This window comes from Bombina bombina, chromosome 10 (genome assembly GCF_027579735.1).
Source record: "Bombina bombina isolate aBomBom1 chromosome 10, aBomBom1.pri, whole genome shotgun sequence".
Classification (NCBI taxonomy): Eukaryota; Metazoa; Chordata; class Amphibia; order Anura; family Bombinatoridae; genus Bombina; species Bombina bombina.
This window is the reverse complement of record NC_069508.1, coordinates 196,488,629-196,515,700: the sequence shown is the minus strand read 5'-3', so window position 1 is coordinate 196,515,700 and position 27,072 is coordinate 196,488,629. Positions and strand designations below refer to the sequence as shown.

Below are 27,072 nucleotides of genomic sequence, written 5' to 3'. Positions count from 1 at the left end.
CTTTTTTGGGCAATGTGGAGTTTAGGTTTTTTTAGTTAGGGTTTTATTTGGGGGGTTGGTTGTGTGGGTGGTGGGTTTTACTGTTGGGGGGTTGTTTGTATTTTTTTACAGGTAAAAGAGCTGATTTCTTCAATGCCCAGCAAAAGGCCCGTTTAAGGGCTATTGGTAGTTTAGTTTAGGCTAGGGTTTTTTTTTATTTTGGGGGAGCTTTTTTATTTTGATAGGGCTATTAGATTAGGTGTAATTAGTTTAAATATCTTGTCATTTGTTTTTTATTTTGTGTAATTTAGTGTTTGTTTTTTTGTAATTTAGGTAATTGTATTTAAGGTATTTAATTGTATTTAATTTAGGTAATTTATTTAATTGCGGTGTAAGGTTAGGTGTTAGTGTAAGACAGGTTAGGTTTTATTTTACAGGTAAATTTGTATTTATTTTAGCTAGGTAGTTATTAAATAGTTAATAACTATTTACTAACTATTCTACCTAGTTAAAGTAAATACAATCTTGCCTGTAAAATAAAAATAAACCCTAAGCTAGCTACAATGTAACTATTAGTTATATTGTAGCTAGCTTAGGGTTTATTTTATAGGTAAGTATTTAGTTTTAAATAGGAATTATTTAGGTAATGATAGTCATTTTTATTTAGATTTATTTTAATTATATTTAAGTTAGGGGGTGTTAGGGTTAGGGTTAGACTTAGATTTAGGGGTTAATAAATTTAGTATAGTGGCGGTGACATTGGGGGCGGCAGATTAGGGATTAATAATATTTAACTAGTGTTTGCGAGATGGTAGTGCGGCGGTTTAGGGGTTAATATGTTTGTTCTAGTGGCGGCGATGTCCGGAGCAGCAGATTAGGGGTTAATAATTTTATTTTAGTGTTTGCGATGCGGGATGGCCTCAGTTTAGGGGTTAATAGGTAGTTTATGGGTGTTAGTGTACTTTTTAGCACTTTAGTTATGAGTTTTATGCTACAGCTTTGTAGTGTAAAACTCATAACTACTGACTTTAGAATGTGTTATGAATCTTGACGGTATAGGGTGTACCGCTCACTTTTTGGCCTCCCAGGAAAAGCTTGTAATACCAGCGCTATGGAAGTCCCATTGAAAAAAGACTATACGCAATTTGCGTAAGTTGATTTGCGGTAAGGCCAAAAAAGTGTGCAGTGCCCTTAAACCTGCAAGACTCGTAATAGCAGCAGTAGTGAAAAAGCAGCGTTATAACCTGATAACGCTGCTTTTTCACTATAACGCAAAACTCGTAATCTAACCGTAAGCAAATTCGATAATATAAGTAATTTGGGAAGTTGCTTAAAACTACACATTCTATCTCAATTTGCCTTTACTGTCCTTTAAACATTTCAGTTTATATAAACATAAGATAAATTGTAGGAAGGCAATTTCATGAAAAATGTTACATTATTAAAAGGTTTCATAAATAAAGAGTTAACATTATAAAATATAGAAACCTTTTCACAGTCAATGTCTACCTCATTGAAATACACATTGGCTGCCTTATAGATAACCAATTAATTCCTAAAGAATTATAATTAAAATAAGAATGAATGCTCCTCGGTGTTTATGACTAATTGCTTCTTTTCTGACCTTTGATTTGAATCTTCAACTTTTCTTTCTGTCACTTTTAATCTTTTTCCCTTGCTGGACGATGGCATAGTACATAGTATTTGAGGCTGGACATGAATCCATACGTGACCCAGATACTGAAGAAAGCATTTACCAGGTATCTTTTGTTGGGTAGATGTTCATAGTGTAGATGTTTTACATTTTTATTTTAATGTTTTGTTTTTTATCTATCTATCTATCTATCTATCTATTTATCTATCTATCTATAATTGTTTTTTGTAAACTTTTTTTATTTTTTATTAAAGACCATTTCAGTCCTAACATATTTAAATATATATGATATGTAATAATTATAGCACAACCTTATAGTTAATTCCTTGTAATACATTATACATTTTTTTATTTTTCAAGCAGTTTTGAAGATTGTTAGTTTGTTTTAATAATATATTTTTTAAAAGTAAAACCTTCCATATGCAAATTTGCAGTGTAAAATGTCACAGAGGAACATTTTGTAAAGATATCATTATCATAATTGTCAGTTCCTGTTTTTACAAAATGGAATTAAAGATGAGCTATTTTAAATTATACAAAACACATTTCCCAGTTAAACTATAACTATATATTTGTTGTTCTAGCTGCATGAAACTAGGGTGCATTACTTTTGAAAATGTACAAAGAGGTTGGCTAAAAACACGATTTACAGTCAGAATTGTGTTACTGCTTTGTGTGGCTAAATGTGGTAGATTATAAAATATATTAACAAAAAAAATAATGGATTTCTTACCCAGTAAATTATTTGCAACAAAAACTAATCCATAAGTTCCCAAAAAATGTAATAAAATACTGTGCTCCCAAAATGCACTACAAATGATATATTCACCATAATAAGTATATGATCAATAATAAAGTAAAAGTTGTTGATGATGGAAACGACAGTAAAATAAAATATGTCCGTCACCTACATTTACCTGTTTTGCTGGTCTTTTTTAGAGATACAACAAAAGAGTATTAAAAGATATTGTAATGGTGTCAAAATAAAATGATGTCTTCTGTATATAATTTTAAATGTAAGCAAATTGTTATTTTTTACTATGTGTTTAAGTCCTTCAGAAATCCAAAATCTACTCCAGGGCTTTCATTAATTCAGTTATTGCACCATACAATCCTGTTTCATGTGTTAAATGGAAATGAAACCCAAATATTTTATGTAATGATTCAAATAGAGCATATATGATTTAAATGTTTGAATGAGCATAAATACCTTGGTGGGAGCTAGCTGAAGGAGATATGAAACCCATTTTTTTTCTTTTATGATTCAAATAGAGCATACAATTTTAAATAATGTTCGCTTTTATTTCTATTATCAGTTTCTCTTTGTTCTCTTGTCACTTTTGGTTGAAAAGCAGGGACGTAAACACTTTATGTCAGCAGCTTTGCACGAATGCTATCGATTTGCAAGAACACTAGATGGCAGCACTATTTCCTGCCAATCAGTAAGCGAGTCCTCCGACAGGCTTACTTCTATGAGAGCAGTACACGTTTGAGCAATATATTGCACTTCTTCCAACACGCTCTTCCAATAAATAGTGATTAAAATCAGCCTACAATTTGCGAGTGCTTGTGAATTTAGCACATATATGGGGACTCAAACACTTAACCCTTGACACACAAAGTAAACATTGAATCTTTCATTCTATAGTGAATTATTGTTTAATTGCACCTGTTCCAGTAAGTGTCTCACAATGGAATTAAAAAGTAACATGAGGCTAGCACATTTTAATAATTATCATCTCATCAATGAAGAGGATTGTTGCTCGCTCACACAAACTGATCACCAATCACTCCTGATTCATTGTTTACTTGGCATACGTCACTGATAGCCTTGCGCAAGCATTATGTGAAATCCCTGTTGGGACCGCGCTAAGGCTCTGATGTGCAGAATAGGTGGGACTGCAATGCACGTCACTTCAGTGCTTGAAGAAATCTATTTGGGGCAAAGCGAATAAGCGATATGTGTTTATTTTAAAAGGATCCACTTTTTTTTTTTTTTTTGCGGTTTACATATTTAATGTATGAATAGTGTAATTACACAATTCTACAACAGCGGTGTTTACCATCACTTTAATGCTTGATTAGACAAGCCTGTATGACTAAAATCCAACATTTAGTGCCTGACGGCTGTCCCTAACATCAGTCATTAGTAATACTATGACAGGAATGCATAGGGGATGATGGACACGTGAATGGTCAGACCCCCTGTTCATCATTACAAGCAAATTAACCAAACAATATAACTCCCACCCCTTCCTCTACCTTTTTTTGGTGTCAAACGGCACAAACTAATCAATCAATTAATTTTGTCAAGCAATGATTTGTTCTTCATCTGTTTGTCTAGTAATGTATTCAGCTCTTCATGTATGAGATGACTCCACAAATCAGCACATCTCTACTTTTCAATAAAGGAAAACAAAAGAACAAAGGAAATTAGCTAATAGAAATACATTTTTAAAGTTTTTTTCAAAATTACATCCTCTATCTAAATCCTGAGAGTAAAATGTAGGGTTTAATTTTGACTTTACTATCCCTTTAATTGTATCTTTGCCATAGAGAAAGTAGTACATATTTGTAATTTGCATTCCTCAATAGTAGGGATAGTAAGCAATGATCAGTAACATGAAATCGTTTGTCTGGTGCTGTTTAACACGCGGAGAGTCTGGTCTTGCTTTGGTTTTATTTTTACTTCGGAATATGATTTTATTTTTACAGTTGAATGTACCTTTAACTATTATGAGTTTCCGATGATTCCTGTTAAAATAAAAGGGCACATATAAGCTTCACATCTTGGCAGTCCATCAGAATTAATGAATATGCCACTCAAAAAAATGCTTACTTTTGTTCTGAATAAATGTGTTGTTCTGTGTGGGTGAAGAAATTGCATTCTATTCTAACAATTGTATATTTTTAACCTTTTTTTTCAGGTTCCTACCAGCCATAAGAAAGAGGGTGTTTATGATGTGCCAAAAAGTCAACCTATAAGTGTACGTATTCTTTCTAATCTTTCTCTTGCATAATATCACATCATTTCTTCATCAGGTTTACCAGTAATTTTTGCTTAGTTGTAAACCATTATGGAATGTTAACTGGTCGTTTAATGCTAGAGCAAGTCTGTTGTATAGGGTTTTATATAGTGCTCATCTGCATAATTGAGTTTGAGTGTGTTGTTCAAGGTCTATGAGTGACCCTCCTTACACAGAATACAGGCAGAATGTTATTGCTTTCTCTCAAGCTGCACATTAAAAATAAATAATTAATGTGCACTGTAATTTTTTCCCTTAATTTTTTCTCATCAAAACAGCTGTGGAAGTGTCCTTGTAAACCACTTAGTTGTGGAAGTTGTACACAAGAAGGAATACTACAGTATGCAACATTCACTTTCTGCTAGTTTCACTTAATACACAATTTTGTTTACTTGACTTTATACAAAACAATACCAGTTAATATATTTGATAGTTGCTTTTTTATATCCTTGGCAGAAAGTGTTTGGGTACAATATCACTTTAATATTGTAGTGTAATTGGCCGCTAAACAGTTGTACTGCTCCATATGTGTTCACCGGCTATGTCTTACTCAGAAACTTAAGTGCATTGCACCTAAAATTAGTTTTAAAGGGAAATGAAACCATATTTGTGTCTGTAATGTAACCAAATTCTTTTTTACTCTAGCATCTATGTGCGGTACAGCCAATCAAATCCCATATCACCTGTCCCATTAACAAATAGTTCAGCGCTCTACTCTACTTTAGCAGCCTCTTTAAAGTCGATGTTGGGTTGCACATAGTGAATACGGCGAATTAGCCATTTGCAGGCTTGTGATAATTAATCAGCCATTACAAGTGGCTGATTATTGCTACTGCGAGCTCAAGGTAGCAATTAGCACTTATAAAATTAACCAGAGATCAGATCTCTGTTAATTTTATAAATCGGCCCCAAATGTCCCCAAAATACTGTCTAGTGTAGTTTATTAAAATAATAAAGATAGCAGAATCTTTATTTTTTAATAAAATTACTGCACTAGGTAGTATTTTGGGGTTAAAGTTGGTGGGAGTGGGGTGGGAGTGGGAGTGGGGTGTTAGAAGAAAAAAAAAAACAACAATGAATAGTACGTTTCCATTGCAGTCTATAGGAACTGTGTGTTCCCAGTAAATATATATCTAAATGCTTATATACAAAAAATAATGAGATCTGATTTTAATAGGATGGGGTTTAAAAGCACAAAACCAGCTATTTCATATACACAAATACACCTGAAAATACAATTCATTTCTTGTACATTTATGAATATTAACATACACATATATAAGCATATACATATATATTTATAGTCCACCATTGACCTCCATGTAAAGGCACTTTAGGTGCATTGTTTTTTTTCCAAACACCCTCACTTTAACCCCTTATAATTTCTTTGTGCAGTTAAAAAAAATATGCTCATCTTTATTTTCAATGTTAATGTACTGTACTCTTTATTTTGTGGGCAATTGGGACTTTTTTTATATTTAACCAGAGGTCTGACCTCTGGTTAATTGCACTAAGCACAAAATAAAACCACAAGCTAGCGGTCACATTAACCAGCCACTTGCAATGGCTGGTTATTTAACGTGAACCCGTAAATGGGCAAATTTGTCCTTTTATGGGCCACTCATAATCTGGTCCTTTAAGGGGAAAACAATTTTACAATATTCTGTCCCTTTAATATCCAGTAGCTAAACTAATTATAACCACCTAGCAGTGCTCTGAAGAAAATAATATTTGAGTTAGCGGTCTATATTGGTTGTACAATTTAAGTAAGGATGAGGCAGGAGGCCGCTGATTTTGAGACAAAGGAATGGAGAATGTGTCTGAACAGGTTGTCAGAATTAAGCTACGCAGCTCACTGATAACACAGAGGGTCAAAGCAATAATTGCTTTATATTCCTGAAGACCAGAGTGTCAGAGCATATCATCATCCGTAAATGGAGTCATCAATCATATATGTCTTTTATCCAAAGTAGTCCGAGTGTCTTTGCGTTATGAATATATAGCAAGAGTCAGCTTAACCCTGCTCTGTCTGAGAGAACATTGATTTCACTGGTGACCTCTTTACAATTGTGCAGTAATTCTATACTAAGGGTTGGTCAGTTCTCTAAATATGGATGTATCTGTGTTTGCTTATATACATGGGATCATGCATATTATTTTATACTTATTAGTTTAGCTGTTAAAATCTCCTGTACAAAATAATTAGAGGGTGACAATGCAATGTGCCGACTGGCTCCTGCTAATGGCGTCACGTTTTAGTAGCATAAGTAGAACAGGATATAAAGAAGGTAGAAATATTTACATACCCTCTAATTATCCTATTTAATGTTCCTGTAGAAATGGTGCTGTATGCTCAGGATTAGGTTGGTGTTAGGTGTTGGGTAAGGGTTAACCTGCTGGTTGCCAGAGAGGGCACTTTAAATATGCAATATTACAATATTATTGACATTTCTTCAATAGCACACATTCCAATCCATTAATATTTGCCGTGCAAAACCTTTTTATTCTAATGGCATTCCAATCCTTTTGAATTATCTAAGCTACCTGACTTACATATATGATAACTGTACATCAGGGTTTTTTATACTCAGATTAGGTGAACACCGCAGCCAAAACTGGACATCTTAACTGCCCATATCTTGCACTGAACCACCAAGACATTATCCTAAAACTTCATTAACTCTAACCTTAGTGTCTGTCTAGGCCCCTCCCCTTACACCAAGTAAAATGTGGAAAGGTTTGCACCTAGCTTTGTAAGAAAAGTTATCCACACACAGGCACAAGCATATACACACACATCCAGACAAATGTACACACACATATACAGACAAACATAGATATATACACACACAGGCACAAGCATATACACACACATCCAGACAAATGTACACACACATATACAGACAAACATAGATATATACACACACAGGCACAAGCATATACACACACATCCAGACAAATGTACACACACATATACAGACAAACATAGATATATACACGCACAGACATACACAAAAACACAAACCACAAGACAAACACACACACAAGCAGACACATATGCACTCACATAAACATGCATAAACACAGTTACACAAACCCTAAGACAAACACACACACAAGCAGATACACACATGCACTCAGATAAACACGCATACACACACAGTCGCAAAACACCTAGACATACACACACACATGCAGACACACACATGCACTCACATAAACACCAAGACAAACACTCACACAAGCAGACACACCCACATGCAAACACACACATGCACTCAGATAAACACACATACAAACAAAGTCACAAAAACACCAAGAGAAACACCCACACAAGCAGAAACACACATATGCAGACACAGACATGTACTCATATAAACACCAAAGACAAACACACACATGTATTCACATAAACACAAAGGCAAACACACACACATGTACTCACATAAACACTAAAGACAAACACACACACACATGTACTCACATAAACACCAAGACAAGCACACACACATGTACTCACATAAACACCAAGGCAAACACACACATGTACTCACATAAACACTAAAGACAAACACACACACACATGTACTCACATAAACACCAAGACAAACACACACACATGTACTCACATAAACACTAAAGACAAAACACACACACACATGCACTCACATAAACACCAAGACAAACACACTAACACCAAGACAAACACACACTCATGTACTCACATAAACACCAAGACAAACACACACACATGTACTCACATAAACACCAAGACAAACACACACACATGTACTCACTTTAACACCAAGACAAACACACACACATGTACTCACATAAACACCAAGACAAACACACACATGTATTCACATAAACACTAAAGACAAACACACATACATGTACTCATATAAACACCAAGACAAACACACACACATATACTCACATAAACACCAAGACAAACACACACACATGTACTCACATAAACACCAAGACAAACACACACACATGTACTCACATAAACACCAAGACAAACACACACACATGTACTCACATAAACACCAAGACAAACACACACACATGTACTCACATAAACACTAAAGACAAAACACACACACACATATACTCACATAAACACCAAGACAAACACACACACATGTACTCACATTAACACCAAGACAAACACACACACACACACATGTACTCACATAAACACTAAAGACAAACACACACACACATGTACTCACATTAACACCAAGACAAACACACACACACATGTACTCACATAAACACTAAAGACAAACACACACACATGTACTCACATTAACACCAAGACAAACACACACACACATGTACTCACATAAACACTAAAGACAAACACACACACATGTACTCACATAAACACTAAAGACAAACACAAACACACATGTACTCACATAAACACTAAAGACAAACACACACACATGTATTCACATAAACACCAAGACAAACACACACACATGTACTCACATTAACACCAAGACAAACACACACACACACACACATGTACTCACATAAACACTAAAGACAAACACACACACATGTACTCACATTAACACCAAGACAAACACACACACACATGTACTCACATAAACACTAAAGACAAACACAAACACACATGTACTCACATAAACATGAAGACTAACAAATACACACACACATGTACTCACTAACAAATACAATATATTTTCAAACAAATCTTATTCTTCTTGCTGCCCACCCTTTCCAAACTGATTACTATATGCATTAGATCAAGGCATCTGGAAACACCTTGATCTAAAAACCACATATTCCTTTTCAAGGTGCAAGAGTGCTAGTAGTGAAGGGAATATGTGAACAGAAAATATAAAGAGACGCAGAAGTCAGGAGATTTTAAAAGATCCCGCATTTCTGTCTGTTAGCATCTGTACAAAAACAGCCCAAACAAAGAAAGACCCAGAGCAATTTATAATAAGTTATATTCCAGAGCAATTTATAATAAGTTATATTCCAGAGCAATTTATAATAAGTTATATTCCAGAGCAATTCATGTCCCTCATACATTTCTAATAGAACTAAATGTGTTTTTCCCAGCCCCTATGTTTTAAATTGCTATAATAAAATACATATTTTATCTTTATAAGCCTCTTTTTTTCAGTATGATCAGTTAGTGCTGCAGTTACCCAGACCTTTTTGTTAAGCTTTTCCGTCCCACATATTATTGCCTGCATAACTGTAACTTCATTTTTATCAGTTGACATTTATTTTGCCAGCGGGGTTGAGGTATATTTGAGTATCATTAGATTAAACTCAGACATTTGTCCATGTTATGTCCTAATTAGGTTCTCTTCTGCAACGACAATGTAATCAGATTTGACAAACTTATCTTGTATGTCAAATCTGACATTCTTCACAATATTAGCCACGTTAACTGTTTCATTACTATTTATACTACAGTACAATACAAATGTGCATTGCAGTGAGATACAGCTTTCTAAACTCATCATTATAGTGTGCAGTAAGAAGTAAACTTTATCATTATCTATATATAACATATTTGCTAAGTTTAAATACTGCATAAGGGGAATGTGTTAATATTGACTGACCCTCTGAGCAATGTATTTAATTAGTTTAATTGATGCTGGGCAAATAACCCAAAACACTATTTAAAGGGACGTTTAACACTAAATACATTTTATTAGCATAGTATTGCGTTTATTCCCTGCCTCTCGCTAGTTATGGATGGGCGATGTCATCATTACATTTCAGTGCTGATGTGTTTGCTGTTGTGCAGCCACTCTCCTTTAGATACCTGCAGTGTAACCTAAGTTCCATAATGTCAGTACTTATTATTAGAGGGAGGTGCATGCAATGTATTTAGTGTGAGTGTCCCTTTAAATCTGAATAAAAACAGGCCTGTTACCTGTTACAGCTTAAACGTCACAAAAGCAATAGGGGTTCATTTCAGTTGTCAATACAGCTTTTTAAAATGACTGCACATTTTATGCAAAAGAAAAGTTAGTCAGAACCAGGCTTGGCTTTCTACAAAATAGGGGCACTTTTATACAAAGGAGGGAATTTAAAGGGACAGTTAACACCTTGTAATTACAAGATATTTCTGTTGTGTTGCTATAGAATAACATATTAGCCAAGTCTTAAAGGGACATTAAACACTTTGAGATGGTAATATAAAGTGATCAATCGTATATATGTATATATAGTTAGACATAAAAAAAACTTTGCAATATTCTTTAACTATTTTTTTGTTCCATTTCCTGTAATTTCCCCATTTGCGGGCACGCGACAATTAAACAGCCATTACAAGTAGCTGGTTATTGCTACCTCAAGCTTGCGGTTGCAATTAGTGCTTATAAAATTAACCAAAGAGCAGCATCTTTATTTTTTAACTGCACTAGGCAGTATTTTACGGTTAAAGTTAGTGGGAGTGGGGTGTTAGAAAAAAAACGGCACTGAAAAGAGCTTTTATATTGCAGTCTTTGGTAACTGTGTGTTCCCAGTAAATATCCTATATTATAAAAGGCATGCGCAGTAGAGACAAACACACTTGGCCTTAGATTGACCTCGCACGCGGACCTCCGTAGTTTAAGCAGCGCACAGCAGAGAATAGAGCTTCGCACGCGCACCCACCCGACCTCGCGTGCGCACCTCCGCAAGTGTAACAGCAGCGCGATGATCAGGTACAGGAGAGAGAGCAAGTGTATCAGCAGCGCGATGATCAGGTACAGGAGAGAGAGAGAGAGAGAACAAGAGGGGAGAGAGAGAGAACAAGAGGGGAGAGAGAGAGAGAGAGAACAAGAGGGGAGAGAGAGAGAGAGAGAACAAGAGGGGAGAGAGAGAACAAGAGGAGAGAGAGAGAGAGAGAAAGAGAGAGAGAAAGAGAGAGAGAAAGAGAGAGAGAGAGAAAGAGAGAGAGAGAGAACAAGAGGGGAGAGAGAGAACAAGAGAACAAGAGGAGAGAGAGAGAGAGAGAGAGATAGAGAACAAGAGGGGAGAGAGAGAGAACAAGAGGGGAGAGAGAGAGAGAGAACAAGAGGGGGAGAGAGAGAGAGAACAAGAGGGGAGAGAGAGAGAACAAGAGGGGAGAGAGAGAGAGAGAACAAGAGGGGAGAGAGAGAGAGAGAACAAGAGGGGAGAGAGAGAGAGAGAGAGAGAACAAGAGGGGAGAGAGAGAACAAGAGAACAAGAGGAGAGAGAGAGAGAGAGAGAGAGAGAGAGAGAGAACAAGAGGGGAGAGAGAGAGAGAGAACAAGAGGGGAGAGAGAGAACAAGAGAACAAGAGGAGAGAGAGAGAGAGACCTTTGTAGTTTAAGCAGCGGAGAGAGAGAGAGAGAGAGAGAGAGAGAACAAGAGAAGAGAGAGAGAGAGAGAACAAGAGGGGGGAGAGAGAACAAGAGAACAAGAGGGGAGAGAGAGAGAGATACCTCCGTAGTTTAAGCAGGAGAGAGAGAGAGAGAGAGAGAACAAGAGGGGAGAGAGAGAGAGAGATACCTCCGTAGTTTAAGCAGGAGAGAGAGAGAGAGAACAAGAGGGGAGAGAGAGAGAGAGAGAGACAGATACCTCCGTAGTTTAAGCAGGAGAGAGAGAGAGAGAGAGAGAGAGAGAGAACAAGAGGGGAGAGAGAGAGAGAGAGAGAACAAGAGGGGAGAGAGAGAACAAGAGAACAAGAGGGGGAGAGAGAGAGAGAGAGAGAGAGAGAGAGAGAGAGAGAGAGAGAAAGAGAGAGAGAGAGACAGAGAACAAGAGGGGAGAGAGAGAACAAGAGAACAAGAGGGGAGGGAGAGAACAATAGAACAAGAGGGGAGAGAGAGAGAGAGAACAAGAGAGGAGAGAGAGAGAACAAGAGGAGAGAGAGAGAGAGAGAACAAGAGGGGAGAGAGAGAGAGCACAAGAGGGGAGAGAGAGAGAGCAAAAGAGGGGGGAGAGAGAGCACAAGAGGGGAGAGAGAGAGCACAAGAGGGGAGAGAGAGAGCACAAGAGGGGGGAGAGAGAGCACAAGAGGGGAGAGAGAGAGCAAAAAAGGGGGAGAGAGCACAAAAGAGAAGGGGAAGAGAGAGCGCAAAAGAAAGGGGAGAGAGAGAGCAAAATGAGGGGGGAGAGTGCAAAATAAGGGGGAGAGAGAGAACTCAAAAGAGAGGGGGGAGAGAGAGAGAGAGCAAAAGAGAGGGGGGAGAGAGAGGGAGCAAGGGTTGGAACCGCGGTACCTAAAAAATTGGCCCGTGTACACGGGCTTTAGGACTAGTATATATCAGTGAGTGCAGTCCTTTATTGGATATAGACTATATATATATATATATATATATATATATATATCCTCCATGTGTATCTGCACTCTCAATCTCCTCCAGTCATCAACCAGGGTGCCAGGTCAGTAATATTCACAGTATTTTCAAAATAGGACTGCACTCGCTGGGTTTAAGCATAAAAACTTATTTTATTGTGGTAACGTTTCGGAGTCCACAGACTCCTTCCTCAGACCAGTACAAACATGCAAGTGAACATAGTGCCTTATATACACAATAAGCCCCACCCATCTAACAATACCTGTGTGAATTGCGCCAAAAACGTGGTTGTCATGGTGATGACCCCCTCAACCAAACAATATTGCCATACTACTAAGATAATAAAATAGTAAAATATATAGAGCAGAAATACAAACATATCATTATAGCAATGTATATCCCTGTAGACCAACATTTGCACTATCAGGTTACACCGTGTAAACAATAATCCAGCACGAGATTCATGTTACAAAGTCACATTAAGCATGGAAAAATTAAGTCCCAATAATCTATCCCTAATTTACAGCTAGCTGGTTACTTATATAAGTCTGTATGTGTCCATAATTGGGGTTATTACACAGTCACCATGTCACATATTGTTTAAATAAGCATTACCCAGAGTTGGAGAATCCTAGTAAATCTATGCCACTGTTATTAAAAACGCATCATGTTTATCAGGTCATAACAGATCTTAATTATTGCTGATAACCATAGCAGACACCTCCGTATAGGAACATACCTTATGTAAAAATGCCAGTATCCCCAGTCTGACTAGTGGTCTGCCAAAGAGATGTGTTGCTGTCAAGTGCCAAGTTATCTGTCTCAGAGACGCTGAGCAGTGAACTCCGGCGTCTGTGGTGTAATTCCTCAAACCGCATGGCTAATTAGCATATGCGGCTGACGTCACCCAGCTTGCGATACTGCTTGTAGTCATGGAAACCGCGGTGCGTTTATACAGCTTCAAGCCCTGACCGTATTATCAGAGTGATGTGAACACATTAGTGAGTGTTAAGTGGCCATGTAACAATAAAGCAGTAGCTCACCCAATGTCATCAGAACGGTTATATCAGATGTAAAAAGGGCAAGGTATTAAGGCTTCCTCCGGTAGGGAATAATTTACATACTGCACAACTTATAGTGCATAGTTAAAGTGTTTTGTCACCCATATAGCTATTGTGGGGTAGTTGCTAAGGCTCTAGTAGTTTATCCCTTGTTAGGTTACAGCAGTTGTGTTGGCAAATGGGTCATATGAGAAACTCAAAAAACAAAAATGTACATAAAGATAAAACTAAATGTAAATACAAATACAACTAAAACTACCACTAGAAGCAACACAACATATTTTACGGTCCAACACATTATGGTATCCCACATATCTCATCAAATAAGGTAGCATATCGTATTGTTACTCCAATTTTAAGCATATATCTGATATAGACTAGCACAATGAGTATATATCTCAGGATACTTGTTAGCATAACATTTGTTTAACAGTATTACCTCCTTGTGTCTGGATTCCATTGTGTCCATATAGCTGAACCTCAAATAGTATCATTGGTTCACTATTCATAATTGGCAATCAAGGAAGGGCATGTAATCTAGTTTAGTTCTGGTCCATATATAAGTCATTATAAGGTGTTAACTCCTTTTATAAGGTGGTGGTATTATAGTGGTCATAGAACTCCATACATGATGGTGATAGGTGACTCCATGGAGAAATGAGAGTTATATTCATACTAGGTTCGGGGAGGTGTCATGGTACCCTAACATTATCCAAGTGCCCTTCATTCTCATGTTTAAACCACCTCTGAAAAGGCAACAGTAGAGACTCATGAGTGGTAAGGATGCCTAATCCAGTGTGTATCACATTATGTAACATGAGACACACTGGTTAGTATTCCAACCCTCATGTCTAGTCAAGATCGAGGCAGTCCATCTTAGTGTGTATCCCAGAGCTACAAGTGACTATCCCTGGTTGGATATCAAGCTCTATCAAGTGTCCCACTATAGCGGGTGATTCACCACGGGTGAATCCTCACTAGTATGGGATCAGTGGTATTTAACCACTCCACACTGTTATCAGAGGAAGCAATGCCAATCGTTAGACATATTTAGGCCCTTAGGATGTAGGGTACCAAGTCTGTGTATCCACCTCGTTTCACTCTGAAGTAAGGCTTTGTCCCTGTCACCTCCTCGTTTAATTGGTGGAACGTGGTCAATCAAGACGAATCTTAGGTCCGTCACCTTATGTTTGGCCATAAGGAAATGGCGTGCCACGGGTTGGTCCGATACCCCTTTGTCCAGGGCACTCCTTATGGCTGATCTGTGGTTCGCCATCCTGAGTCTTGCGTTGTCCGTCGTTTTTCCTACATAAAATAGGCCACAACAACAGCTGAGCAGATAAATAACATGAGAGGTTGTACAGGTAATGAAATGTCTTATTGTATATTTCTGGGTTGTATGTGGATGTCTGAAGACTTTACACGGGATCATCCCACTGCATGTTGTGCATCCCAAACACCTGTAGCAACCCTTTTTCTTAGTCTTTAGCCATTGTTGTTTATTATAGCACTGTTGAGGGTCTGTGGACATGAGCAGGTCTCTTAGGCTCCTAACAAGTATCCTGAGATATATACTCATTGTGCTAGTCTATATCAGATATATGCTTAAAATTGGAGTAACAATACGATATGCTACCTTATTTGATGAGATATGTGGGATACCATAATGTGTTGGACCGTAAAATATGTTGTGTTGCTTCTAGTGGTAGTTTTAGTTGTATTTGTATTTACATTTAGTTTTATCTTTATGTACATTTTTGTTTTTTGAGTTTCTCATATGACCCATTTGCCAACACAGCTGCTGTAACCTAACAAGGGATAAACTACTAGAGCCTTAGCAACTACCCCACAATAGCAGTATGGGTGACAAAACACTTTAACTATGCACTATAAGTTGTGCAGTATGTAAATTATTCCCTACCGGAGGAAGCCTTAATACCTTGCCCTTTTTACATCTGATATAACCATTCTGATGACATTGGGTGAGCTACTGCTTTATTGTTACATGGCCACTTAACACTCACTAATGTGTTCACATCACTCTGATAATACGGTCAGGGCTTGAAGCTGTATAAACGCACCGCGGTTTCCATGACTACAAGCAGTATCGCAAGCCGGGTGACGTCAGCCGCATATGCTAATTAGCCATGCGGTTTGAGGAATTACACCACAGACGCCGGAGTTCACTGCTCAGCGTCTCTGAGACACATAACTTGGCACTTGACAGCAACACATCTATTTGGCAGACCACTAGTCAGAGTGGGGATACTGGCATTTTTACATAAGGTATGTTCCTATACGGAGGTGTCTGCTATGGTTATCAGCAATAATTAAGATCTGTTATGACCTGATAAACATGATGTGTTTTTAATAACAGTGGCATAGATTTACTAGGATTCTCCAACTCTGGGTAATGCTTATTTAAACAATATGTGACATGGTGACTGTGTAATAACCCCAATTATGGACACATACAGACTTATATAAGTAACCAGCTAGCTGTAAATTAGGGATAGATTATTGGGACTTAATTTTTCCATGCTTAATGTGACTTTGTAACATGAATCTCGTGCTGGATTATTGTTTACACGGTGTAACCTGATAGTGCAAATGTTGGTCTACAGGGATATACATTGCTATAATGATATGTTTGTATTTCTGCTCTATATATTTTACTATTTTATTATCTTAGTAGTATGCCAATATTGTTTGGTTGAGGGGGTCATCACCATGACAACCACGTTTTTGGCGCAATTCACACAGGTATTGTTAGATGGGTGGGGCTTAATGTGTATATAAGGCACTATGTTCACTTGCATGTTTGTACTGGTCTGAGGAAGGAGTCTGTGGACTCCGAAACGTTACCACAATAAAATAAGTTTTTATGCTTAAACCCAGCGAGTGCAGTCCTATTTTGAAAATACTATATATATATATATATTATATATATATATATATATATATATGCTTATATACACATATATTTATGTGTTAATATGTGTATGTGTATATGTGTATGTTTATAATCATATACATTTAGAGTTGCTGCCATCGTTGCGCTACTTACCCCCTTTGCGTTTAGGTTCTGATTCCGTCATTGACGGCATCAGAACAAGGCTCCCATTGGACACTATGGAAAGCGCTCTCTTGTGAGCACTATGCTTCCTAGCAATGCGAACACGAGCTGGCGTTGGCATTACTGACAACTTGTAATACCAGCACATGTTAGTGTAAACTGGAATTACACAGTGGAGCGCAAATCACTTTCATGAAAGTGACATTTAGCGATCCACTTGTAATCTGACCCGTGATGTTTATAGCCCTGCCCTTTCTGACTGAGCATTTACTAAATTTTTCATTGCTGCAACACAATATTTTTTGAATAAAAACAATGAAGACAGATATAAAATTGCTGCAGAGTTGCGCTTGTAAGTTGAGAACTATAATTTTCCTCCGGTAGGGAATAATTTACATACTGCACAACTTATAGTGCATAGTTAAAGTGTTTTGTCACCCATATAGCTATTGTGGGGTAGTTGCTAAGGCTCTAGTAGTTTATCCCTTGTTAGGTTACAGCAGCTGTGTTGGCAAATGGGTCATATGAGAAACTCAAAAAACAAAAATGTACATAAAGATAAAACTAAATGTAAATACAAATACAACTAAAACTACCACTAGAAGCAACACAACATATTTTACGGTCCAACACATTATGGTATCCCACATATCTCATCAAATAAGGTAGCATATCGTATTGTTACTCCAATTTTAAGCATATATCTGATATAGACTAGCACAATGAGTATATATCTCAGGATACTTGTTAGCATAACATTTGTTTAACAGTATTACCTCCTTGTGTCTGGATTCCATTGTGTCCATATAGCTGAACCTCAAATAGTATCATTGGTTCACTATTCATAATTGGCAATCAAGGAAGGGCATGTAATCTAGTTTAGTTCTGGTCCATATGTAAGTCATTATAAGGTGTTAACTCCTTTTATAAGGTGGTGGTATTATAGTGGTCATAGAACTCCATACATGATGGTGATAGGTGACTCCATGGAGAAATGAGAGTTATATTCATACTAGGTTCGGGGAGGTGTCATGGTACCCTAACATTATCCAAGTGCCCTTCATTCTCATGTTTAAACCACCTCTGAAAAGGCAACAGTAGAGACTCATGAGTGGTAAGGATGCCTAATCCAGTGTGTATCACATTATGTAACATGAGACACACTGGTTAGTATTCCAACCCTCATGTCTAGTCAAGATCGAGGCGGTCCATCTTAGTGTGTATCCCAGAGCTACAAGTGACTATCCCTGGTTGGATATCAAGCTCTATCAAGTGTCCCACTATAGCGGGTGATTCACCACGGGTGAATCCTCACTAGTATGGGATCAGTGGTATTTAACCACTCCACACTGTTATCAGAGGAAGCAATGCCAATCGTTAGACATATTTAGGCCCTTAGGATGTAGGGTACCAAGTCTGTGTATCCACCTCGTTTCACTCTGAAGTAAGGCTTTGTCCCTGTCACCTCCTCGTTTAATTGGTGGAACGTGGTCAATCAAGACGAATCTTAGGTCCGTCACCTTATGTTTGGCCATAAGGAAATGGCGTGCCACGGGTTGGTCCGATACCCCTTTGTCCAGGGCACTCCTTATGGCTGATCTGTGGTTCGCCATCCTGAGTCTTGCGTTGTCCGTCGTTTTTCCTACATAAAATAGGCCACAACAACAGCTGAGCAGATAAATAACATGAGAGGTTGTACAGGTAATGAAATGTCTTATTGTATATTTCTGGGTTGTATGTGGATGTCTGAAGACTTTACACGGGATCATCCCACTGCATGTTGTGCATCCCAAACACCTGTAGCAACCCTTTTTCTTAGTCTTTAGCCATTGTTGTTTATTATAGCACTGTTGAGGGTCTGTGGACATGAGCAGGTCTCTTAGGCTCCTAACAAGTATCCTGAGATATATACTCATTGTGCTAGTCTATATCAGATATATGCTTAAAATTGGAGTAACAATACGATATGCTACCTTATTTGATGAGATATGTGGGATACCATAATGTGTTGGACCGTAAAATATGTTGTGTTGCTTCTAGTGGTAGTTTTAGTTGTATTTGTATTTACATTTAGTTTTATCTTTATGTACATTTTTGTTTTTTGAGTTTCTCATATGACCCATTTGCCAACACAGCTGCTGTAACCTAACAAGGGATAAACTACTAGAGCCTTAGCAACTACCCCACAATAGCTGTATGGGTGACAAAACACTTTAACTCTGCACTATAAGTTGTGCAGTATGTAAATTATTCCCTACCGGAGGAAGCCTTAATACCTTGCCCTTTTTACATCTGATATAACCATTCTGATGACATTGGGTGAGCTACTGCTTTATTGTTACATGGCCACTTAACACTCACTAATGTGTTCACATCACTCTGATAATACGGTCAGGGCTTGAAGCTGTATAAACGCACCGCGGTTTCCATGACTACAAGCAGTATCGCAAGCTGGGTGACGTCAGCCGCATATGCTAATTAGCCATGCGGTTTGAGGAATTACACCACAGACGCCGGAGTTCACTGCTCAGCGTCTCTGAGACACATAACTTGGCACTTGACAGCAACACATCTATTTGGCAGACCACTAGTCAGAGTGGGGATACTGGCATTTTTACATAAGGTATGTTCCTATACGGAGGTGTCTGCTATGGTTATCAGCAATAATTAAGATCTGTTATGACCTGATAAACATGATGTGTTTTTAATAACAGTGGCATAGATTTACTAGGATTCTCCAACTCTGGGTAATGCTTATTTAAACAATATGTGACATGGTGACTGTGTAATAACCCCAATTATGGACACATACAGACTCATATAAGTAACCAGCTAGCTGTAAATTAGGGATAGATTATTGGGACTTAATTTTTCCATGCTTAATGTGACTTTGTAACATGAATCTCGTGCTGGATTATTGTTTACACGGTGTAACCTGATAGTGCAAATGTTGGTCTACAGGGATATACATTGCTATAATGATATGTTTGTATTTCTGCTCTATATATTTTACTATTTTATTATCTTAGTAGTATGGCAATATTGTTTGGTTGAGGGGGTCATCACCATGACAACCATGTTTTTGGCGCAATTCACACAGGTATTGTTAGATGGGTGGGGCTTATTGTGTATATAAGGCACTATGTTCACTTGCATGTTTGTACTGGTCTGAGGAAGGAGTCTGTGGACTCCGAAACGTTACCACAATAAAATAAGTTTTTATGCTTAAACCCAGCGAGTGCAGTCCTATTTTGAAAATACTATATATATATATTATATATATATATATATATATATATATATATATATATACAGTGGCGTCACTAGGGGGGGCGGGGGGGGCGGGCCGCACCCGGGTGACACCCTCCAGGGGGTGACACCAAAAAAAAAAAAAAAAAAAAATTTTTTTTTTTTTTTTTTTTTTTTACATTTTATTGAAATTCAAAGAAATACAATGTTGAGATGCATAGATTATTTTATTAGAGGCTGGCATTTGTGAACATTAGTGGGACTGGGGAAGTTGTAGACACACAATTTTTTTGCCCCTTGAGCCAGTGCTGCAATTTCAACAAATAGTTTTCCCGGCTGCTTTTGCTTGTTTGTACTTTGCTCCTCCCCTGCCCAATTTCACTATGAATGTTGTGGGTGTGCCGTGGGGCTTGCAAAGTTTCGCTGCTAGCCTAAACCTGCCTGCCTATCTGTGCTCACTGCTCAGTGACATGCGGCCCAGGGCTGTGCACTGACAGACTTGGAACAGAGTCAGAGAGAAGAATTTTCATAGGCCTAGATTTAGAGTTCGGCGGTAAAAGGGCTGTTAACGCTCCGCGGGTTTTTTTCTGGCCGCACCATAAATTTAACTCTGGTATCGAGAGTTCAAACAAATGCTGCGTTAGGCTCCAAAAAAGGAGCGTAGAGCATTTTTACCGCAAATGCAACTCTCGATACCAGAGTTGCTTACGGACGCGGCCGGCATCAAAAACGTGCTCGTGCACGATTCTCCCATAGGAAACAATGGGGCTGTTTGAGCTGAAAAAAAACCTAACACCTGCAAAAAAGCAGCGTTCAGCTCCTAACGCAGCCCCATTGTTTCCTATGGGGAAACACTTCCTACGTCTGCACCTAACACCCTAACATGTACCCCGAGTCTAAACACCCCTAACCTTACACTTATTAACCCCTAATCTGCCGCCCCCGCTATCGCTGACCCCTGCATTACACTTTTAACCCCTAATCTGCCGCTCCGTAAACCGCCGCCACCTACGTTATCCCTATGTACCCCTAATCTGCTGCCCTAACATCGCCGACCCCTATGTTATATTTATTAACCCCTAATCTGCCCCCCACAACGTCGCCGACACCTACCTACACTTATTAACCCCTAATCTGCCGAGCGGACCTGAGCGCTACTATAATAAAGTTATTAACCCCTAATCCGCCTCACTAACCCTATCATAAATAGTATTAACCCCTAATCTGCCCTCCCTAACATCGCCGACACCTACCTTCAATTATTAACCCCTAATCTGCCGACCGGAGCTCACCGCTATTCTAATAAATGTATTAACCCCTAAAGCTAAGTCTAACCCTAACACTAACACCCCCCTAAGTTAAATATAATTTTTATCTAACGAAATAAATTAACTCTTATTAAATAAATAATTCCTATTTAAAGCTAAATACTTACCTGTAAAATACATCCTAATATAGCTACAATATAAATTATAATTATATTATAGCTATTTTAGGATTAATATTTATTTTACAGGCAACTTTGTAATTATTTTAACCAGGTACAATAGCTATTAAATAGTTAAGAACTATTTAATAGTTACCTAGTTAAAATAATTACAAATTTACCTGTAAAATAAATCCTAACCTAAGATATAATTAAACCTAACACTACCCTATCAATAAAATAATTAAATAAACTACCTACAATTACCTACAATTAACCTAACACTACACTATCAATAAATTAATTAAACACAATTGCTACAAATAAATAAAATTAAATAAACTATCTAAAGTACAAAAAATAAAAAAGAACTAAGTTACAGAAAATAATAAAATATTTACAAACATAAGAAAAATATTACAACAATTTTAAACTAATTACACCTACTCTAAGCCCCCTAATAAAATAACAAAGCCCCCCAAAATAAAAAATTCCCTACCCTATTCTAAAATACAAATATTACAAGCTCTTTTACCTTACCAGCCCTGAACAGGGCCCTTTGCGGGGCATGCCCCAAGAATTTCAGCTCTTTTGCCTGTAAAAAAAAACATACAATACCCCCCCCCCCAACATTACAACCCACCACCCACATACCCCTAATCTAACCCAAACCCCCCTTAAATAAACCTAACACTACCCCCCTGATGATCTTCCTACCTTGTCTTCACCATGCCAGGTTCACCGATCCGTCCTGGCTCCAAGATCTTCATCCACCCCAAGCGGGGGCTAGACATCCACTGAAGAAGTCCAGAAGAGGGTCCAAAGTCTTCCTCCTATCCGGCAAGAAGAGGACATCCGGACCGGCAAACATCTTCTCCAAGCGGCATCTTCTATCTTCTTCCATCCGATGACGACCGGCTCCATCTTGAAGACCTCCAGCGCGGATCCATCCTCTTCTTCCGACGACTAGACGACGAATGACGGTTCCTTTAAGGGACGTCATCCAAGATGGCGTCCCTCGAATTCCGATTGGCTGATAGGATTCTATCAGCCAATCGGAATTAAGGTAGGAATTTTCTGATTGGCTGATGGAATCAGCCAATCAGAATATAGTTCAATCCGATTGGCTGATCCAATCAGCCAATCAGATTGAGCTCGCATTCTATTGGCTGATCGGAACAGATTAGAATCCTATCAGCCAATCGGAATTCGAGGGACGCCATCTTGGATGACGTCCCTTAAAGGAACCGTCATTCGTCGTCTAGTCGTCGGAAGAAGAGGATGGATCCGCGCTGGAGGTCTTCAAGATGGAGCCGGTCGTCATCGGATGGAAGAAGATAGAAGATGCCGCTTGGAGAAGATGTTTGCCGGTCCGGATGTCCTCTTCTTGCCGGATAGGAGGAAGACTTTGGACCCTCTTCTGGACTTCTTCAGTGGATGTCTAGCCCCCGCTTGGGGTGGATGAAGATCTTGGAGCCAGGACGGATCGGTGAACCTGGCATGGTGAAGACAAGGTAGGAAGATCATCAGGGGGGTAGTGTTAGGTTTATTTAAGGGGGGTTTGGGTTAGATTAGGGGTATGTGGGTGGTGGGTTGTAATGTTGGGGGGGGGGTATTGTATGTTTTTTTTTACAGGCAAAAGAGCTGAAATTCTTGGGGCATGCCCCGCAAAGGGCCCTGTTCAGGGCTGGTAAGGTAAAAGAGCTTGTAATATTTGTATTTTAGAATAGGGTAGGGAATTTTTTATTTTGGGGGGCTTTGTTATTTTATTAGGGGGCTTAGAGTAGGTGTAATTAGTTTAAAATTGTTGTAATATTTTTCTTATGTTTGTAAATATTTTATTATTTTCTGTAACTTAGTTCTTTTTTATTTTTTGTACTTTAGATAGTTTATTTAATTTTATTTATTTGTAGCAATTGTGTTTAATTAATTTATTGATAGTGTAGTGTTAGGTTAATTGTAGGTAATTGTAGGTAGTTTATTTAATTATTTTATTGATAGGGTAGTGTTAGGTTTAATTATATCTTAGGTTAGGATTTATTTTACAGGTAAATTTGTAATTATTTTAACTAGGTAACTATTAAATAGTTCTTAACTATTTAATAGCTATTGTACCTGGTTAAAATAATTACAAAGTTGCCTGTAAAATAAATATTAATCCTAAAATAGCTATAATATAATTATAATTTATATTGTAGCTATATTAGGATGTATTTTACAGGTAAGTATTTAGCTTTAAATAGGAATTATTTATTTAATAAGAGTTCATTTATTTCGTTAGATAAAAATTATATTTAACTTAGGGGGGTGTTAGGGTTAGGGTTAGACTTAGCTTTAGGGGTTAATACATTTATTAGAATAGCGGTGAGCTCCGGTCGGCAGATTAGGGGTTAATAATTGAAGGTAGGTGTCGGCGATGTTAGGGAGGGCAGATTAGGGGTTAATACTATTTATGATAGGGTTAGTGAGGCGGATTAGGGGTTAATAACTTTATTATAGTAGCGCTCAGGTCCGCTCGGCAGATTAGGGGTTAATAAGTGTAGGTAGGTGTCGGCGACGTTGTGGGGGGCAGATTAGGGGTTAATAAATATAACATAGGGGTCGGCGATGTTAGGGGTAGCAGATTAGGGGTACATAGGGATAACGTAGGTGGCGGCGATTTGCGGTCGGAAGATTAGGGGTTAATTATTTTAAGTAGCTTGCGGCGACGTTGTGGGGGGCAAGTTAGGGGTTAATAGATATAATACAGGGGTCGGCGGTGTTAGGGGCAGCAGATTAGGGGTACATAAGTATAACGTAGGTGGCGGTCGGCAGATTAGGGGTTAAAAATTTTAATCGAGTGGCGGCGATGTGGGGGGACCTCGGTTTAGGGGTACATAGGTAGTTTATGGGTGTTAGTGTACTTTAGGGTACAGTAGTTAAGAGCTTTATAAACCGGCGTTAGCCAGAAAGCTCTTAACTCCTGCTATTTTCAGGCGGCTGGAATCTTGTCGTTAGAGCTCTAACGCTCACTGCAGAAACGACTCTAAATACCAGCGTTAGAAAGATCCCATTGAAAAGATAGGCTACGCAAATGGCGTAGGGGGATCTGCGGTATGGAAAAGTCGCGGCTGAAAAGTGAGCGTTAGACCCTTTAATCACTGACTCCAAATACCAGCGGGCGCCCAAAACCAGCGTTAGGAGCCTCTAACGCTGGTTTTGACGGCTACCGCCGAACTCTAAATCTAGGCCATAGTTTGCTCGCCTAAACCTTTTCTTCAGTGATTTATTTTAGAGTGCTCTGTTTATCTTTCATTTGATGTTCTGCTGAGCCAGGGAGCAGCTCTAGGCATGAGCTTTATAATTAATGCAGTGCAGCTTACATATTTTGTATGTGTGTGTCTGAGTTTTTGTGTGTCTCAGTGTTTTTGTGTGTGTGTCTGAGTGTGTTTCCGAGTGTTTGTGTGTGCATCTGAGTATGTTTTTTAAGTGTGTCTGAGTTTTTGTATGTGTGTTTCCCTGTGTTTTTGTGTGTGTCTGCTTTCTGGGGGGGGGGGGGGTGACACCATGACTTACCGCACCGGGTGACACCAACCCTAGTGACGCCACTGTATATATATATATATGCTTATATACACATATATTTATGTGTTAATATGTGTATGTGTATATGTGTATGTTTATAATCATATACATTTAGAGTTGCTGCCATCGTTGCGCTACTTACCCCCTTTGCGTTTAGGTTCTGATTCCGTCATTGACGGCATCAGAACAAGGCTCCCATTGGAGACTATGGAAAGCGCTCTCTTGTGAGCACTATGCTTCCTAGCAATGCGAACACGAGCTGGCGTTGGCATTACTGACAACTTGTAATACCAGCACATGTTAGTGTAAACTGGAATTACACAGTGGAGCGCAAATCACTTTCATGAAAGTGACATTTAGCGATCCACTTGTAATCTGACCCGTGATGTTTATAGCCCTGCCCTTTCTGACTGAGCATTTACTAAATTTTTCATTGCTGCAACACAATATTTTTTGAATAAAAACAATGAAGACAGATATAAAATTGCTGCAGAGTTGCGCTTGTAAGTTGAGAACTATAATTTTCAATGTAATTAAACAAAAATAGATTTTTTTTAACATAAACCACCTGAGACTATTTTTTAAGCTGGTTTTCTTACTACATGCTGTGTCTGATCCTTTGACTGAGCAATTAACTCCGGGTACTGTGTTCTTTATTTTTCCCTCATGGTCTTTTGATAATCTCTTGATGATCTGATTAAATGTTAAAAACTTTGAACTTTGCAGTTCCGTGTTAGAAGCTGTGTTTGCTAAATACATTTATAAATAGCGCCTGTTTCATGTTTGTGTTAAACATCAGTGATATTGCATTATGTTTACAGTAAAATAATTAACTTTTAATCAGATTTAAAGAGTAGGATAAGGAAAACAAGGAAAAAGCAAACAGTTTTCAGATTTATTTTCTAAACATCAGAATCCAGTAAATACTAAAGGGATATGAAACTCAACTTTAAACTTTCATGATTCAGATAGCGCAAGCAACAAAAAATATTTACTTCTATAATCAAATTTATTTTGCTCTTTCTTTTTCTTTAATAGAAGAACATATGTACGATAGATCAGGAGCATGCATGTGTCTGGGGAACAATATGGAAGCAGTTTTACAACATTCTTTGTATTAATGCTTTACATTGCTGCCATCTAGTGCTTAGAAGTATATAACTGTCACAAACTGATGCAACGCTGCTGCCATCTAGTGCTTAGAAGTGTATAACATTGTCACAAACTGATGCAACGCTGCTGCCATCTAGTGCTTAGAAGTGTATAACTGTCACAAACTGATGCAACGCTGCTGCCATCTAGTGCTTAGAAGTGTATAACTGTCACAAACTGATGCAACGCTGCTGCTATCTAGTGCTTAGAAGTGTATAACATTGTCACAAACTGATGCAACGCTGCTGCTATCTAGTGCTTAGAAGTGTATAACATTGTCACAAACTGATGCAATGCTGCTGCCATCTAGTGCTTAGAAGTGTATAACATTGTCACAAACTGATGCAACGCTGCTGCTATCTAGTGCTTAGAAGTGTATAACATTGTCACAAACTGATGCAACGCTGCTGCCATCTAGTGCTTAGAAGTGTATAACATTGTCACAAACTGATGCAACGCTGCTGCCATCTAGTGCTTAGAAGTGTATAACATTGTCACAAACTGATGCAACGCTGCTGCCATCTAGTGCTTAGAAGTGTATAACATTGTCACAAACTGATGCAACGCTGCTGC

The 27,072-nt window shown here is 38.2% G+C and overlaps 1 protein-coding gene across 1 annotated transcript in view; it reads left to right on the top strand.

The window, feature by feature from the left end:
* The window catches only part of DAB1 (DAB adaptor protein 1), a 411,660-nt gene that overhangs the window by 291,868 nt on the left and 92,720 nt on the right, over positions 1 to 27,072 (top strand). Inside the window, exons 7-8 of the mRNA XM_053694085.1 lie at positions 1,674 to 1,739; positions 4,561 to 4,620. Coding sequence (XP_053550060.1) covers positions 1,674 to 1,739; positions 4,561 to 4,620 — 126 coding nt within the window. The remainder of the gene's footprint in view (positions 1 to 1,673; positions 1,740 to 4,560; positions 4,621 to 27,072) is intronic.